The 13,948-nt window shown below is 48.6% G+C and overlaps 1 protein-coding gene across 9 annotated transcripts; it reads right to left on the bottom strand.

Moving 5' to 3' along the window:
* Nucleotides 1–658: 658 nt before the first annotated feature.
* RFX5 (regulatory factor X5) lies at nucleotides 659–7,252 on the bottom strand. 9 transcript variants are annotated; one of them, XM_012462698.2, is made up of 11 exons: nucleotides 7,162–7,252; nucleotides 6,437–6,561; nucleotides 6,161–6,289; nucleotides 5,884–5,917; nucleotides 5,409–5,491; nucleotides 5,024–5,143; nucleotides 4,716–4,835; nucleotides 4,500–4,581; nucleotides 3,985–4,186; nucleotides 3,357–3,457; nucleotides 659–3,194 (listed from the first exon to the last, which is right to left on the bottom strand). In XM_012462698.2, exons 3-11 carry the CDS (start codon nucleotides 6,274–6,276, stop codon nucleotides 2,184–2,186), a joined length of 1,869 nt encoding a protein of 622 aa, XP_012318121.1. In that variant the 5' UTR covers nucleotides 6,277–6,289; nucleotides 6,437–6,561; nucleotides 7,162–7,252; the 3' UTR covers nucleotides 659–2,183. The 9 variants fall into 9 exon arrangements, with proteins under 9 accessions (XP_012318121.1, XP_012318117.1, XP_012318124.1 ...); XM_012462694.2 differs by having other exon boundaries at nucleotides 6,444–6,561; nucleotides 7,162–7,251; XM_012462701.2 differs by having other exon boundaries at nucleotides 6,534–6,561; nucleotides 7,162–7,228.
* Between the last annotated feature and the right edge of the window lie 6,696 nt (nucleotides 7,253–13,948).

The following is a 13,948-nucleotide window of genomic DNA, read 5'->3' on the forward strand; positions in this document are numbered from 1 at the left end:
AACAATGGTAAGTGTGAAAAAGCAAACTGCAGGGGATAAGAGTATAACAGAGCCGAGCTGAACACAGTGGCTCATGCTTGTAATCCCAGCACTTTGGGAGTCCAAGGCAGGCAGATAGCTTGAGCCCAGGAGTTCAAGACCAGTCTGGGCAACATGGCGAAACTCTGCCTCTACTAAAAATATAAAAGTTCATGTGTGGTGGCATGCACCTGCAGTCCCAGCTAGTGGGGAGGGTGAGGTGGGAGGATCGCTTGAGTCCAGGAGGTGGAGGTTGCAGTGAGCTGAGATCTCATCACCACTGCACTCCAGCCTGCATGATAGAGCAAGACCATGCTCAAAAAAAAAAAAAAGTGTAACATTTTCTGTAAAGCTAAAAAACAAGCAGAATTAAATACATTTTTTTTTTTTAGATGGGGTTTCACCATGATGGCCAGGCTGGTCTTGAACTCCTGACCTCAGGTGATCCACCCACCTCGGCCTCCCAAAGTGCTAGGATTATAGGCATGAGCCACTGCGCCCGGCCTTTAAATACATTTTTAAAGAATACATACATATATGGTTAAAAATATCTATAGCAGATAATAGACACAAAAATTAAGGACCAGTGGTTACTGCTAAGAAGAGGTGGGGGACAGGCTAGGGATGAACACAAACACAATGGTATTTCACATGTTTTAATGTATAAATTGTGTTACGGGTCATAGGTACTCATTAGTATGCATCATAATTTATTCACGTTAGATATACTCTTACATAGATATCAAACATTACATATTATAATTTCTTAAAATCTGCTGTGGTGGAAATAAATGAACACATAAAGTCTCCCTGAAAGAAAATCAGTATTTCTTGGGAAGAACCAAGATTCCCTGACAGAAACTACCCTATGTAGAGGATAAAGTAGGTCTTCAATAAATATTAGTTGGTTTACTGCTTTTCCCAAGGAAACATCTAGAGGATATGCATTCCTTTGCCATTGGTGCTGCCTGACCACAGAACTAGCTCTTTCCGTGACATCTCACCTAAACCCCACAGTCCTGGCTAAGTCCTGACACATATGACGAGAGGCTGCCACCTGGTGGATACAGAGTGGACTTCATGAAATGGCTAGGAAGTAAGTCACTCTAGTTGGTGGAAGTGGCAATAGGGTGAGAGATAGGGAAGCAGGAATGAAGAGAAAACAAAAATGAAGACACAGGCAAAGGAAGGAGCTCCATCTCTGAGATGGAGGTAGGAAAAAAGGGACTGCGTCTGAGACCGGAGAATGGCTTCCCTCTCCTTCCTTCTGAGGCTAGAAGCAAGAGGAAAGAGACTACAGCTTGCGTTAAGGGAAATGCAGGACTGAGAAGAGAAAGCAGGTCTAGCTGATCTCCATTTAGCAAGCTAAAGTAATAGTCGCCGGGTGTCAGCGGCCACCCCAGCAACTCTGTTCCAAGTTTCCATCTGGGGAATCCATGTGATTCTGGGGAGGCTGACCCTGCCCTTTTCCCCAAAGGTGTAGTCCATGAAGTTGAACAAGCAAACTAGCATGTAGCATCCTCCTGGCCACAGTGATTGGCCAGGGGTGGACATGTGACCCAGGCCTAATCCGTGTGAATGGTAGGGCTTTTGCTGGGATTTCTGGCACAAAGATGCCGCCTTTTTCTGATTGGCTATAAATGGGGAAACGTGTAGTCCTAGGAATGCTGGCAGCCACGAAGTGGCCCAGACTTAAGATGGTCCTACAGAAGATGCAACAGTGAAAAAAAAGTCAGTCTGGTATTGAGAGACATACTGAGCTAGTGGGTCAGGCCTCACCTGGAGCCAGCACTACCTGTGGACTTGCCAGTTACAGGAACCAATAAGTCGTTTTTATGTTAAGCCAGTTTGAAGTAGGTTTTCCGTGATTTAAAACCAAAAGATCCCTAACCTATACATTCATCAGACTTAGCCCATTCCTACCTTCCCACAGGATAGCACAGGGATACAGGTAAGGTCACTACAGATTTATTGGTTACACTAAAGCCAAGGGTATCAAGCTGAAAAGGTTAGAGGCAGCAACCAGGTACTAAGTAGACTGGTCTGTACAGAGGAGAATGGACTTCCTTAGGAAAAGAACAGCCAAACGAGAAGCGAGTGCAGAGAAGGGCCCCTACTCGGCAAAGTTAACGTATGGATATAAACACTCTTCCCACAGACCTCTATCATGGGGGCGTTGCTGTGGGGTCTTTATGCTCCTGGGATAAGGAACTTTGAAGTGCATGCTCCTTTAAGTCTTTATCACCCTGTGCCGCAGCGCCTGCCTCTCCCTTTGCCAGCGGAAAAGCCTCCTTTTGGCTTCTGCTGCCCTTGATGACACTCACTTTCGAGGGGACCAAGGGAATTTTCTCTTCTGCTTCTTTGGTATGCCGGGAACTGGGGCCCTTTCCTCCTTTGGAAACAGTACCATCTTCCTGACCCTGGGCAAGTGCTGCCCCCCTTTCGGCCTCTCCCACTGGCCCTGGCCTCTCTGCCCCTCGAGCTGAGTTGCCTTCCCCTCCTGAGCCCCATGTCTCCCATGGTAACCTTGAGGACTGGGCCGAGTCCATGGCAGTTGCTGACTTCTGAGGGGTAGAGTTCCTTTCCCCACTTCCACCTGACTTTTTTCGAGGGCGCCCCCGTTTCCTTTTGGCATCACTTGCTGTATCCTCTATATCCTGCTTCGCTGCTTTAGCTGGTGGGTCCTGCCCACTGGCCTCACTCACAGGTACTTCAGCTGTCCTCTTGACACCCTTGTCATGCGGTCCTGGGTCACCTCCTATGCCTACCTCTCTGTTCTCGGTGCCCCGGGGCTGAGTGAGTCCCGCAGGTGGAGCTCGCCCAGGCCCAGGCCCAGGCCCAGGCCCAGGTCCAGGTGCAGGCAAAGCAGGAACAGCTGGTAAGATCATGTTAATGATGGGCACAGCTGCCGGGGGTGCCCCGGCCCTACTAGACAGAGGCAGCGTAGCCACTTTCAGGGCACCTGAAGGAAGCCTGGGGGCCAGGATAGGTGGAGAGACTGGGATTGGCGGAATAAGCGAGCGAGGGGCCCGGGGAAGGAGCAGAGGCAGCCGAGCCACTAGGGCATTAACCTGCAGGTTATTGGCTCCTGGAGCCGAGCTCTCAACTACACTCTTCTTCCGTTCTCCACGTGCTAGAGGGCCAGCCCCAGTTCGGGCTTCCAGATCCTTAGGAGGCTAAAAAGTAAAGAGAAGAACACAGTAAGGCGTAAAGACTGAATACTGGAGGAAACATAGATGCCAGAGGCACAGGAGGTGGAAAAGCATGGGACCTAACAGGAGAAGGATATACTAAGCCCGCAGTCCAGGACAGCGAAGTCAGGGTATTGACGTCCTTACCTGGGCTGGTCTCTCCGGCTTCTTGTGGGCTCCACCCTCTAGGTTCTCTAGACCATTCTTGGATTTAGACAACCGTTCCCGAGGTGCATGTTCGTCCTCTTCTGCAGAGATGCCAAAAAGGTAATAAAGTGAGGGTGAGGAAACAGGAATAGGGGAGGGAGGCGATTCTGATTGACTGGTAGGGACGGGAAACGGGGTGCTAAAGCACGTCTTAGAAGGGTCTCCAGGAAGAGAGGGCAAATCCAAGGTGTGTCTATTCTTTTTTTTTGGAGACGGAATTTCATTCTTGTTACCCAGGCTGGAGTGCAATGGCACGATCTAGGCTCACTGCAACCTCCGCCTCCTGGGTTCAGGCAATTATCCTGCCTCAGCCTCCTGGGATTATAGGCATGCGCCACCATGCCCAGCTAATTTTTTTGTATTTTTAGTAGAGATGGGGTTTCACCATGTTAACCAGGATAGTCTTGATATCTTGACCTCGTGATCCACCCGCCTCGGCCTCCCAAAGTGCTGGGATTACAGGCGTGAGCCACCGCGCCTGGCAGGTGTGTCTATTCTAGTGTGTGGGAGGGCCATTGAAGCTAAAGGTGGCTCAGGGTTGCTGAGACGTAAGAGAGGGTCCACCCACCAGCAAGCCCCATGGCCTTAAGCACGTGGGCATGTGCAGATCGGGCAGAGATGAGGTGCTGCTGTAGCAGGAAGCGGGCGACCTCAACGATGGAACTGAAGGACCGCTTCAGGATCCGCTCTGCCCAGTCACAGGTCAGGGCACAGGCTGCTTCCACCAGTTCATCTCGAGGTGCTGGGGTTACTTCTGGGCCCATTTCTGGCTGAAGTAGGGAAGGACATGCCTGATCACACTCCAAATTAAAGAATCCTTGCCCCCTCTCTTGTCAAAGACCAAAGACTATTGACCAAAGCTGAGACCAGACTGGGGATGGGAGTATCCTCTACCTATCCCATTGCAGAAACCCACAAGTTCTCTTCATCCTCTGCTTCAGCTATAGGGTTGGCAGAAGCTTATCATACTCATAAGCTATGTATTATAATGACTGAGGCTGTTAGCCCTCAGAACATGCCCCAAAGACCTCTGACTTTTACCTGGGAGAGAAGAATGGAATTGGAGGGTGATTTGGTACTTACACTCTCAGAACCCTTTAGGTCAAGTCCAGGCAGGGGTGGCATAGACACCAAGGTCTTCCTTCGTATGCCACTGTAGCAATATCTGATGCAAGTTAAGGAGCAGCCAATATATGGCGATCTCCAAGCCCCTGGAGCAAGTTAAGCTCTTCCACTCCTGGCCCTCCACATCCTAAGTCTTCCTTGTCCTCCAGCCCCAACCTCTCTAGTCAAGGATACTTGGACTGGCCCCGGCCACCAAGCCTTCGAGCTTTGATGTCAGGGAAGATCTCTCTGATGATCTTGCCAAAGTTGGCTGTGCTGAGTGGGCGGCAACAGGCGAGACTCTCACAGTACTTCCTGAGTGAGAGGGGGGCAGAGTGGGAAGATACTCAGAGAAGGAGGCCATGGGTAGGCTCGAAGGGTCCCTAAGGATCAAGTGTGAGGAATTTAAGAAGGCAGGCTTTATCAAGGCAGGAAGCTCTTCAGGGGTGAGGGGGTCCTATGCCGACCAACCCGTTCACCCCGCCACCCACCCCTCCACCCACCTATAGGCATCATAAACACTTTGCTTTGGCAGGCAGGTGTCAGTGTGCTCTTCTAGGTGGTTGCGGATCCACCTATAGGCATACATGTACTCCTCATTGCTCAGCGTACTTGGCTCTGAGCTGCAGAAGCAAAAGGAACAAGCATTACTAAGACCCTAATAGTCGTCCTGGTTCTTCCCAAACTACCACTTCAATAGTGCTGGACCAAATTAGTTCACCCAGAATCTGCCTTTTCCTGGTAAACCAAGTCAGGGCGGGGACCTTTCCTCTTCATCAAGGGCAGCAGTTAGGAGTCTTCATATTCACCTCCCCCCTCCCCCCTCCCCAGTGAACCTTTCTCTAAGAATCAGAACTCTGCCATCTGAAACTCTACCATCAGACCCACCTTTTGTCTCCAGTGCTGGGCCCTGAGGGGAGCTGAAGGTAGAGATACAGCTTGTCGTTGTCAGAAAATTTCTGTACATCTTGCTGAGGTAGGGGAGAACAGAGGCAGGAGAAATAAGAAGGCCAAGAAGGACCCCATGTAGGACCCTCTGATCCCCACCCCAAAGTCTAGCTGACTTCAGAGGGTGTCAGACTGAAAAAGGACCACACCAGGTGCTCTGAGGAGCCCTATAGGCTACCATGGCGAGGAGGGACTGACTTCATCTCTGCTGGGCTTCTCCACAAGTGCTCACAGAGATAAAGTGAGAGGCACACGGTCAAACTGGCAGTAAGTCTGCAAAGCCAACTATCTTCTGACAAGGGAGATGCCCCGGCCTCTCCCACATCCACGTTTTGTTAATGCCCGTCCTCCTCACATCCTCTTCCCTCAGCACTTTCACCCCTCTGTTGCCCTCTTCCGCAACACACTTACTTACCAGGATTCCCTCTACCTTGTTCTGCACGGCCTTGCTGTGGGAAAGAGGAGAAAGCTGGAGGTCACACACAAGATTTTCCTCGTCTCTCTGTCTGACTGCTCGGGAAGGAAAGGGACTGAAATGCCCAGCAGGTGCTCGAGAATTGCCCCCATGGCCAAGAATCTCCCTCTGCTCCCATGCACTTGCTGAGAGGCAGTTCATCTACAGCGGAAGTGAAGTGTTATGGGGATCTATACCCAGGTCTTGGACAGGATTTGGAGATGTGATGAGTACTTACGAAATGGTACCTCGGAGTCTTTGAAGAAGGGTGGTAGGTTCCCCAGCCTCTGCACCACCTGGGGGGGCCCTTCCCCCAGTCTTGGGGCTCTTAGCATCAGGCTCATCTTCTGCCATCCCGGCATGAGGGCTAGAGTTGAGAGGGACAGGCATAAAGATGTAACTCACACCGGCCTTCCCTTCCCCTGAAGGCCCCAGGGCACTCTCATCTCCTTACCCAGAAAGACAGAGAAACAGAAACAAAGACCCCGAATTTCCCCAGTGGTCTTTTTCTCACCACTTGCCTTCTCCAAAAATTAGAAATTATTCCATTACTTCGCCAGGCCCAAATATACCCAAAGAGATCTCTGCCATCGCCATTCTATCAGCCCCACCTTTCTGAACTCTCCCAAGTCTGGAAAACTGTAAAGGAAGAAAGAGGGGGATTGGGAATCCATGTTAGCAAGAAATTTTCATTTCTGCCTCTGACCCCATACTGCCCTCCTCCCTCTCAAAAACAATAACAACCACAAAACAAAGTTCTCTAATTCTCAAAAATACTCCTCACCATTGCATATGCCTGGGAGGTCAGAAAGGATACGAACATATTCTGCCCTTCCAGGCTTGGAAAAAAACTGGGCCCAAGTTCTCATTACTTAATCTCGCCACGACTTCCCCCGCTGCTCCCCCTCCCCACGTCGCCGGCCCCTACGTCATCTCCCACAACAGCCCATTCTGAGGCGCGCCCCCACCTCCTTCCCTTCCCCCTCCATTCAGTCCCCCGTTTCTGCAAAGTGGGGGGTCGGGGGCGGGGTAGCGGAACTCAAGGGGCTGGGCGTCAGAAACCCGGCAGGGGAATGGGGTCCCAGATTCCGGGCACGTGCACATGGGTGAAGAAGCTGTGGAAAATACAGCCACAATCTTTTTCTGCTCTCCTCCCAACTCATCTTGCCCCCTCCCTACCTCTGAACAGTCGCCTTCCAGCACAAGCAACAATAAAGGTAAGGGAGAAAGAGAAACTACCTCGTAGCCACCTTCACTTCAGCCCAGCCCCAAGGTCCTGGCCCAGCCGGCTCGTGCGTTGCTTTATTTTCCTTTTTCTGAATGGTTGTAACAGCCGCGATCTGCCTAGATACACGGGCGGCCTGCTCTGTCATTGGTCGCTGCTGCCACCCGGAGACAGAAGGCGCCGGGCTCGTACCGGCGGCCGCTGAAGTCTGCCTGGTAACAGAATCTGATTGGTCAATAGGGGAGGGAAAATCCAAAGTTGGTCTTATTTGAGTCAAGAGGGGGAAGTCCGGGTTGGGTTTCGGTTAAAACTGGGGTCGGTTGGGACTGCAGGTCCCAAGAGGTTCTTCTCTTAAAGGGACCGCAGGATGAAAGAACGGGCACGCGGCTCCCTTTTGAGCTGTCTTTTCTTTCGCCCTCCCCTTTTGTGTTTCACTTTAGTCTACGGTCCTCAGAGCTGACGGAGGAGGAGAATCAATGGATGATAAAGTAACTAGAAAATGATGGGTAGGAGTATGGAAGTTCGCTCTAAGCTTCTGTAACCCCTCATCACCACTATTACACGCATAATACAACCTGCAGACACACTCACTTGGAACAGACCTGCAATCTGGGCTCTCTTTCCTCCTTGATGGAGGCCTGAAAACCTCAGCAGTTGTACCACATTAGGCTAAAATGCTTTTTTCCTCTTAGTGTTTCTTGGTTTCCCATGTGTACTTTCCTTCCAAGGAGTTGCTAATGCTTTTGCATCCCCATAGTTCTGCAGCTGGTGAACCCCTGAATTTTGACGGACTCCCACAGGGGGTGCTGGATGCCCCGGGAACTTTTTACCCTCAGGGAACATTGTACTGAGTAGGTCATGGGTTCTTAACGCTCTTACTTAAGACGTTTTAAGGTTATGAGTCAGACGAAAGCAATGGACCCTTTGCCATGAAAAATGCACACACAGACCAAGTTTTGCATCTAATTTCAGAGAGGTCATGGACTCCAGGTTGATAGCCTCTTAAATGGATGTATTTTGTTTTGCACAGCAGACATGTTACAACCAAAACTGTTATTTGCCATCCTGACATCTTATACGTTCTCCAGGCTCATCATTAATGTGCTTTTGTAAAGAAGACAGCTGTGCTGCCTGAGCTCATCATCATTGCCGTTTACAGCCTCCACTTCCCTATTGCCAGCTTCCATGGGTACTGGGGGAACCCAGGAGATTGCGGAGTTGGGGGAATAAGCATATACTGACAAGAAGGTTTTTCTTTCTTTCTTTCTTTTTCTTTCTTCTTTCTTTCATTCCTTCCTTCTTCCTTTCTTTTCTTTCTCTCTCTCTCTCTTTCTTTCTTTCGAGACAGAGTCTCACTCTGTTGCTTAGGCTGGAGTACAATACAGTAGCTTGATCTTGGCTCACTGCAACCTCCACCTCCTGGATTCAAGCAGTTCTCCTGCCTCAGCCTGTAGTTGGGATTACAGGAGCCTGCCACCACACCTGGCTAATTTTGTATTTTAATAGAGATGGGGTTTCACCATGTTGGTCAGGCTGGTCTTGAACCCCTGACCCCAGGTGATCCACCTCCCTTGGCCTCCCAAAGTGCTGGGATTACAGGTGTGAGCCACCATGCCCTTCCAGGTTTTGTAATAACAACTAAAATTTATTTGGTGTTTATTATGTATCAGATACTATACCAAATGCTAAACAACTCATGTAATGCTCACAGAAACGGTACTGTTACTGTCTCCATTTTACGGTTGAGGAAACTAATGTAGAGAGGTGAAGGGGCTTGTCGGTAGTTACGTATGTAGTAAGTGCTCGAATCAGGATCCAAAGGCAGGCAGTCTGCCTGAAAGCCAATTGTTTTGAGCACTGCCTTAGACTGCAGGTATATATATATTTGCAGATACTTATGAACAAATATGGGTACAGTGGGCTGGATGTGATGGCTCATCCCTATAATCCCAATACTTTGGGAGGCCAAGGCACTTCTTGCTTGAATCCAGGAGTTTGAGACCAGCCTGGGCAACAAAGTGAGACCCTGTCTCTCTCTCTCTCTCTCTACACACACACACACACACACACACACACACACACACACACACGTGTCGTGGTGCATGCCTGTGGTTCCGGCTACTTGGGAGGCTGAGGCAGGAGGATCACTATTACCCATTAGTTTGAGGTTGCAGTGATTGCACCACTCTGTCATGCAGCCTGGGTGACAGAGTGAGACCCTGTCTCAGAACAAAAAACAAAAAAGCCAAATATGGATATAGACTGATGGAAAGATAGCTCTGGCCGGGCGCGGTGACTCACACCTGTAATTCCAGCATTTGGGAGGCTGAGGTGGGTGGATCACGAGGTCAGGAGATCAAGATCATCCTGGCCAACATGGTGAAACCCGTCTCTACTAAAAATACAAAAATTAGCTGGGCGTGGTGGCGCATGTCTGTAATCCCAGCTACTCAGGAGGCTGAGGCAGGAGAATCACTTGAACCAGGAGTCGGAGGTTGCAGTGAGCGGAAATTGCACCACTGCACTCCAGCCTGGTGATGTAGCCAGACTCCGTCTTAAAAAAAATAATAAATGGCTGGGCATGGTTGCTCACACTTGCAATCCCAGCACTTTGGGAGGCTGAAGTGGGCAGATAACTTGAGGTTGGGAGTGCAAAGCCAGCTTCTTCAGCATGGAGAAAACCCATCTCTACTAAAAATACAAATATTAGACGGGCATGGTGGCGCATACCCAGCTACTCAGGAAGCTGAGGCAGGAGAATCACTTGAACCCGGCAGGCAGAGGTTGCGGTGAGCCGAGATTACGCCATTGTACTCCAGCCTGGGCGACGAGAGTGAGACTTTGTCTCAAAAAATAAATAAATAAATAAAAACAAAAATAAATAAATAAAATATTTTTAAAAATAGCCCTAACGCCACTGTTTGGTATGAAGAAGAACCTTGAGTAGTTTGATTACGGAGTTTTGGGTAAATTATGCCAGCTTAAAAATTTGCAGATAACGGAAAAATTGGAAGCTTTAGTAAGGGGAGAGGAAGTATCGTAACTGTGTAAAAGAGATGATTTTGACAGCACTATAGAAGGTGCTCTGTCACTTCATGCACTAGTGGAGTCTGAATTCTTGTCCCATGACCAAGAAGAATAAGGCATGCAGCCACTGGAGAATGAGTAAGGCAGAGTCAGATTATTTATTTATTTATTTATGAAATGGGGTCTCACTCCGTTGCCCAGGCTGGAGTGCAGTGGCACAATCTTGGCTCAGTGAAACCTCCATCTCCTGGGTTCAAGCGATTCTCCTGCCTCAGCCTCCCCAGTAGCTGGAACTACAGTTGCCTGCCACCATACCTGTCTAATTTTTTGTATTTTAAGGAGAGAAGGGGTTTCATCATGTGGGCCAGGCTGGTCTCGAACTCCTGACTCTTGATTCGCCTGCCTCAGCCTCCCAAAGTGCTGGGATTATAGGCATGAGCCACCACACCCGGCCACAGTCAGATTTACTAAGCAACATAAAAGTTCTCAGCAGAGAGGGTTCCTTAAAGAGGATTGCCAGCTTTGAGACTGAGCGGGAGGGTGAGGAGGGTAGTTTATGGACTGGCAAGGAGAGGAGTGTGCTGACGAGGCCTGTCTTGGAGAAAGCACCACTCAGAAAGAGGTTTGATAGTGTAAAGAATCAATTGAAGGCAGAAATGAATGCTTGGCTCAACACCTTGGCCTGGAACCAATCAGGGGCTGAAGTGCAAGCTTGTCCTAGGACCTTGGCTTGGGACCAGTTAGGGGTTAGAGTGATGATTCACCTCAAGTAAATGAAGACTCCGCCTGTGACCAATCACAGAAAGGTAGGCATATGTAAAATAGGTGAAAACTAAGAGACCAATAGGTGAAAAGTAAGAGACTAAGGTGCACCAAAGAGAGAGAAATGCGTCCAAAAAGGGAGTAGTATTTGTTCATCTGGGTTCCTAGAGTAGGCATTTCCATTCAAGGATGCGGGCTCTTTCTTATCTGGGACCTGCAGTTTGATTTTCAGGCTGTTCTTCATTGGAAGGAGTTTTACCAAGGCCCCACCCTAACTGCCTGCCTGACTTGTTTCTTCCTTTCTCCTCTCTCATTCAGATTCAGAATTTGCTCTTGAACACTATTATACGTTGCCTACTAATATTGGGAGTGAATTTTTTTTTTTTTTGAGACGGGGTCTTGCTCTGTTAACCAGGCCGGAGTGCAGTGGTGCAATCTTGGCTCACTGTAACCTCCACCCACCAGGTTCAGGCAGTTCTCCTGCCTCAGTCTCCCAAGTAGCTGGCATTACAGGCGTGTGTCACCACACCCAGCTAATTTTTTTTTTTTTTTGAGATGAAATCTCACTCGTCTTCCAGGCTGGAGTCCAGTGGTGTGATCTCAGCACACTGCAACCTCCACTTCCTGGGTTCATGCGATTCTCCTGTCTCAGCCTCCCGAGTAGCTGGAACTACAGGTACATGCCACCACGCCCGGCCAATTCTTTGTATTTTCAATAGAGACTGGGTTTCACCATGTTAGCCAGGATAGTCTCAATCTCCTGACCTTGTGATCCATCCACCTCGGCCTCCCAAAGTGCTGGGATTACAGGTGTGAGCCACCGCACCAGCCTAATTTTTTATATTTTTGGTAGAGATGGGATTTCACCATGCTGGTCAAGCTGGTCTCGAGCTCCTGACCTCAAGTCATCCTCCCATCTTAGTCCCCCAAAGTGCTGGGATTTACAGGGGTGAGCCACCATGCCCGGCCTTCTTTTTTTTTTTATTTCACCGCTGCACTCCAGCCTGTGTGACAGAGTGAGACTCTGTCTCAAAAACAAACAAAACAGCTGGGCATGGTGACTCACACCTGTAATCCCAGCACTTTGGGAGGCTGAGGTGGATGGATCACCAAAGGTTGGGAGTTCGAGACCAGCCTGGCCAATATGGTGAAACCCTGTTTCTTACTAAAAATGCAAAAATTAGCTGGGCTGTGGTGGCACATGCCTGTAGTCCTGGCTACTTGGGAGGCTGAGGCGGGAGAATAGCTTGAACCTGGGAGGCGGAGGTTGCAGTGCGCCAAGATCAAGCCACTGCACTCCAGCCTGGGTGACAGAGCAAGACCCTGTCTCAAAAATAATAAACAAAAATAAATAAATAAATAAATAAATGCAACAATGAGAAAGAATACAAAGACAAACTACAAATTGGGAGAATACATTTTCAAGACATACAACTGACAAAGGATTATTATCTGGAATTTATGAAGACTTCCTACAAATAAAAAGATAACCAGCCAGGCATGGTGGCTCACGCCTGTAATCCCAGCAGTTTGATTGGCTGAGGTGAGCAAATCACTTGAAGCCAGGACTTTGAGACTAGCCTGGTCAACATGGTGAAACCCTATCTTTACTAATAATACAAAAATTAGCATTAGCTGGGCGTGGTGGTGCATGCCTGTAGTCCCAGCTACCTGGGAGGCTTAGGCAGGAGAATCTCTTGAATCCAGGAGGCAGAGGTTGCAGTGAGCCGAGATTGCACCACTGCACTCCAGCCTGGGCAACAGAGTGAGACTCTGCCTCAAAAAAAAAAAAAAAAAAAAAGGAAAGAAGAAAGAAAAAGAAAGAAAGAAAGAAGAAAGAGGCCGGGCGTGGTGGCTCATGCCTGTAATCCAAGCACTTTAGAGGCCAAGGCAGGCGTATCACCTGAGGTTGGGAGTTCAAGACTAGCCTGATCAACATGGTGAAACCCCATCTAAAAAAAAAAAAGAAGAAGAAGAAAGAAAAGTGATCAGAGAAAATGAATGAGAATTTCACAAAAAAAGCAGAAATGGCTCATAAACATATGAAAAGTTATTTACTATATAATAATCAGGAAAATGCGCTGGGTGTGATAGCTCATGCCTGTAATCCCAGCTGAGGCAGGTGGATCATGAGGTCAGGTGTTTAAGACCAGCCTGGCCAAGATAGTGAAACCCTGTCTCTACTAAAAACACAAAAAATTAGCTGTGTGTGGTGACAGGCACCTGTACTCCCAGCTGCTTGGGAGGCTGAGGCAGGAGAATCGCTTGAATTCAGGAGGCAGAGGTTGCAGTGAGGCAACATCGCACCACTGCACTCCAGTCTGGGTCACAGAGCGAGACTCCGTCTCAAAAAAATAAATAAATAAATAAGAATAATGTAATCAGGAAAATGCAAATTAAAAAAGATACCATTTCACACCCACTAAATTGGCTTTTTTTTTTTTTTTTTGGAGACAGGGTCTTGCTCTGTCTCCCAGGCTGGAGTGCAGTGACATGATCACGGCTCACTGCAGCCTTGACCTCCTGGGCTCAAGCAATCCTTCCGTCTCAGCCTCCCAAGTAGCTGGGATCACAGGTGTGCCACCACACCCACCTACTTTTTTTTGTATTTTTTGTATAGACAGAGTATCACCTTATTGCTCAGACTGGTCTCAAACTCCTGAGCTCCAGCAATCTGCCCACCTTCGCCTCCCAAAGTGTTGGGATTACAGGTGTGAGCTACAGCAAAAATTTTAAAGTCTGGCAATGTCAACCCCAATATCAAGGGTTGATATAGTTATAGATCAACAGGAACTTTCATTCACTGTTGTGGGAGTGTGATTTGGTATTAACTGTTTTGGAAAATAGTTTGGTATTACTTGGTGAAGTTGAATATGTGAGTATCTCAATTTACATTTAATATCTCAGTAATCCTGCTTTTAGACATATGCCCTAAAGACACAGACAGTAAAGTTTAAAGTCTCACTGCTTGCATGAGCAAAAACTGAAAATGACCTACTATCTGTCAACGCT

Source organism: Aotus nancymaae, unplaced genomic scaffold (assembly GCF_030222135.1).
Source record: "Aotus nancymaae isolate 86718 unplaced genomic scaffold, 86718_ANA_hifiasm-v0.15.2.pri h1tg000108l, whole genome shotgun sequence".
In the NCBI taxonomy this organism is placed as follows: Eukaryota; Metazoa; Chordata; class Mammalia; order Primates; family Aotidae; genus Aotus; species Aotus nancymaae.